Here is a 4,646-nt window from a genome sequence, read left to right as displayed (position 1 = left end):
GTATATATATATATATATATATACTCTAATATGTATTTTACATATATCTTTATTTTAATTTTGGGTTTTAGTTGGTAAACCTTGGAAAAGCATCATCGATAAGAATGGAGACTATTTCATTTGATAAATGTTTTGTTTTGATATACAAGTTGTTCGGGTTTTTTTCATCAAAAAAAAAGCGATATTAATTTCTTGACGACCTAATATATGCAAATTCATTTATTTAGATTCGCAACAGTACACGTAAAGAACAACAAAATATCAAAAGTAATTGTTTTTTTCGTTACAAAAACAACGATAAAATCATACCTTAGTTCCTTTCGATACCTTTTCCAAGAAGCTGGAGAGTTCCAATGCTTCAGCGACAAGTGCCCGACACACTGCCTTATAGTGAGTGTCGGCTTGGGCTGGGCACGGAAGGTGAGAGGCACACATCTGAAACGTCGGATAAAACAAACTAATATCGAGTAAATAAAAACATTCAAAGGTTTTCTACAAAATCGTTATGTGTATGTATAGCTTAGATTTTAAGATAAAACATTTAATAACTTATATTGCTTTGTAGCAATTTTGCAGAAAATGTTCTTTTTTACATTTGTCACTAGATGACAGCACTTAATGCAAAGTACCGTTTCAAATTTGAGTTTTTTTTGTTTTTTTTTACTAAATTTGACAATTTGACATAATTTTGAATTCCTGACCAGAAGGAAGGCACCCAGTCAGCAGGATCTGTAACCACAAGAGCTTTATTCAGTTGTGAACCAAATAATAGGATTAATTGCCACTCTTTTAAAGCACCGACAGCTGGAAATGCGAGCGTGTTCAACGGTGCACCTTATACCTTCTGACACGCAGCCAAGTATGCTAACCACTTGACTAGCATAGCAAAATTAATGAATAAAATAGGAATTATTACCATGAATATAATATATCATGGGTAACATACACGCTGGTCGGATCTCTGAAATTGTTGAGAACTTACATCATGCTTTGAAACACTATACATTCAGAGAATTTAACTAATGATATCGAGGTAAAATCCAAACGTTTTTAATCGATAGTATAAAAAACAGTAATTCACATGATTTATAATTTATTAATTTTTTAAACCCACCTTTTTATATACACTACGTATTTTGTTCCCCATAAATGTCATTTACTCCGACTAGAAAAAATCCAACATTATATAACCTCTACAACAATGACTTTTAAAATATTAAGTTCTTTGAACAACTTGTACACGTGGGTCATTACTTTTAGGGTGGGTTGAAGGGTTGTGGTGCAAAGGTACATGAGTCACGTTAGAGTGATCTTAACTCGAGGTGTGCGTTGGGCAACAGTATTTTGAAGCGTCATGTGAATCGTTTTTATTGATAGGCTCTATATGGTGGGATTATACACTATACATATGTAACTACAATAAAAGCCGTGTATAATGATCTTAAAACTACTGGGTAAGTGTTAAATTACTATGTACAAGAAATGTCAATCAACATTTTTACTGAAGACATTTCTATATCATTAAATCATTTTAAATTGACTTTGTTGTCAAGACACAAATACCAATAAAACAGTAACGAAATACTCATTCTTAACGCTAGTAATGCAAGTCAGGACGTTGAGAATATCGAAATTAAGCGTATTGGTAACGCAATATCACAACATTTCTCACTGTAAATTACAATGTAGATGGTCATACAAATATTGTTAAAAGCTAAATGTTCGGGTTCAAACGATCTTTGGTTGAGGTTTATTAAGCATTTATCTCTATATCAACTTTTGACAAACAAAGCTCATAATTGTTCCGTTTTCCTTTCTTAGAAAACTATAGTCCTTGTTGATTCGTGGCAAAAAGAAATGTGAAATATATATATTATAAAGTGTACCAATGCCCAGTTTTATTTACATCTTACGTTGTCTTCTACCTTGAATCTAAGTTTCAAATAGACAGCAACTGCCTGTTGTAGAAACCTACAAATGTAGAGGACGACGTTTCGAAAGTCTTCCGCCTTTCGTCTTCTACCTTATTGTCCTTCACGTGCAATTATGAACGTCAACTATGAACATTATTTAAACCGTATTAAGTACAGCCTATATTAGGTAGAGGGATAATTTAACACAGTCTTTTGCTTGTTTGTTTGTAATTAAGCACAAAGCTAAACAATGGGCTATCTGTGCTCTGCCCACCACGGGTGTCGAAACCCGGATTCTAGCGTTGTAAGTCCCCAGACATACCGCTGTTCCACTGGGGGGCCTGTTTTGTGCTTTAATTTATTTAGGGTAAAATTTTACCATACTTACTACTATCAATAAATAAACTTATAATGTTATTCTACGACCTAACGTCAGACCTTTTTAAAAACTTTGATAAGCTTTAATATGTTGTTGCACAAAATGTCTACTAAAGTATATTTACACCCGCCTTTTGATTACAATCGTTGAAGAGCGCACATTTGCAGGACAGACAAAACTGAATATTATTATGATAAATAGTATAAAAAAATGTATACGATATTTCATTTCAAAATAGAATGTGTAACTATATCTAGTAACCTATAGGGTCACGTGGTGTATCGAACATTTTCTTGTATTAAGTTGGGCTTTTTTAATTTCACAGTTCAAAACTCAACGAATAATGAACAAATCCTCGTTTCTCGATGTCATGAAGGTATCTTCAGATTTATCAGTTTCTAAAAGTACAAACGCGCGCACAACGAAACAGGCTGAATGGACGGTCTTGAATGATAAGTTCATATACGAGTATTACAAATGTTGTGCAATTGTCATCAGGTTATGTATTATTGTTTTCCACTAATGCCAGAACTGTAATTATTTAATCAGTTCTCCTTATCAACTTAACACTTTCTCCGTTTGTACAGCTGGTAATAAGTCAAGAATCAAACTCACGATTCAAATTCAGTAATATATTTTCGTTAATTGTTTGTTTGTTTCCGGTACAGCAAGTTAATGTCACCATAGTAGGACTGGAGTTTAAAAGGAATAAAGTCCGTAAGTGTACAACCAAGATGTGTTAATTAGGCCTAATGATAATAACCCAACAGAAAAATGTGATATGCCAGCTCAAATTTTCGGAGACTCTCGCCAGGACCAGAGAGAATCATACCAATATCCTACTTCGAACAAAAGTGGCTTCTTTTTATTGTTGTCGAATCGGCTGGCAGAATCCCAGACTCCTGTTTTCTATACCCACGTTTATGTGGAATCATACCAATATCCTACTTCGAACAAAAGTGGCTTCTTTTTATTGTTGTCGAATCGGTTGGCAGAATCCCAGACTCCTGTTTTCTATACCCACGTTTATGTGGAATCATAATGTCGAATTATGCACAAGTGAGAAAAGGGAGTTTCCTTTCTATGGTTGGATTCAAATACGCGTACATTATAAAAATGGAAATCATACAGAACAGTGACGTACAATGAAACATGTAAATAATGTGAAATTCGGTAAACAAAATCAAAACTTTTTGAATTTTTAAATTTTTTCGCTAAGCTATGCAAAAACTATCTAGAGGAAGGAAGATGGTCAACAGTAACTACCGCCAACTCTTGTAATACACTTGTTTATCCAAGCAGTGGGACTTGAACACTACTCTCAGAGCGCACCCACGACCTCAAAATGTATAGCGTGTTTTTTTACAGCAACGAATTATAATTATCGCGCCCCCCTGATATTTTATAAAGCTTACCTTGTGTGATAGCAATAGCTATCCAACATATAATCCACTTTTATTACCTTAATGTTGATTAAAAAAAAGTAAAACAAACACACACACACTTATTAGCATTGAAATCAACAAATCACAAGTGAAAAATTAGTGACTCTCCCCTTTGGAGTTTGCAACGCCCCCGGGGGCATTAATTAGTGGCAATACGGTATCTCTAAAGACATCAAACTACGATCATATATAATAATAATATATCCATTCTACCGATCTCTACTTTTTGGTTATATAACGGTTGGTTTTGTTACTCCACAAACAAATAGCTTGCGTAACATTTTAATAAAGGTAACGAAGAGTAAATTATTTACGTGCCGATAACGTGTTCTATACTATTCTTCGGAAACAGAACTTTCAACATGAGCTGCCAGGTCAGAGACTCCTATGGGATTCAGGTACGTGTTCTATACTATTCTTCGGAAACAGAACTTTCAATATGAGCTGCCAGGTCAGAGACTCCTATGGGATTCCGGTATAGCTGTATCTAATGACAACATGAACTGCCAGGTCAGAGACTCCTATGGGATTCAGGTATAGCTGTATCTAATGACAACATGATCTGTCAGGTCAGAGACTCCTATGGGATTCAGGTATAGCTGTATCTAATGACAACATGAGCTGCCAGGTCAGAGACTCCTATGGGATTCAGGTATAGCTGTATCTAATGGCAACATGAACTGCCAGGTCAGAGACTCCTATGGGATTCAGGTATAGCTGTATCTAATGACAACATGAGCTGCCAGGTCAGAGACTCCTATGGGATTCAGGTATAGCTGTATCTAATGACAACATGAGCTGACCAGGTCAGAGACTCCTATCGGATTCTGGTATAGCTGTATCTAATGACAACATAGAACTGACCAGGTCACGACTCCTATGGGATTTCAGGTATAGTCTGTATCTTAA

The 4,646-nt window shown here is 35.1% G+C and overlaps 1 protein-coding gene across 1 annotated transcript in view; it reads right to left on the bottom strand.

Annotated features, from left to right (window-relative positions):
- LOC106469631 (protein spire homolog 1-like) overlaps window positions 1-4,646 on the bottom strand; it is a 125,790-nt gene that overhangs the window by 37,938 nt on the left and 83,206 nt on the right. The window contains exon 4 of the mRNA XM_022399127.1: window positions 310-435. Within this exon, the coding sequence (XP_022254835.1) occupies window positions 310-435 (126 nt within the window). The remainder of the gene's footprint in view (window positions 1-309; window positions 436-4,646) is intronic.

This window comes from Limulus polyphemus, unplaced genomic scaffold (genome assembly GCF_000517525.1).
Source record: "Limulus polyphemus unplaced genomic scaffold, Limulus_polyphemus-2.1.2 Scaffold98, whole genome shotgun sequence".
Classification (NCBI taxonomy): Eukaryota; Metazoa; Arthropoda; class Merostomata; order Xiphosura; family Limulidae; genus Limulus; species Limulus polyphemus.
Note: the sequence above shows the minus strand (reverse complement) of the source record. Positions and strands in the feature narration are given on the sequence as shown.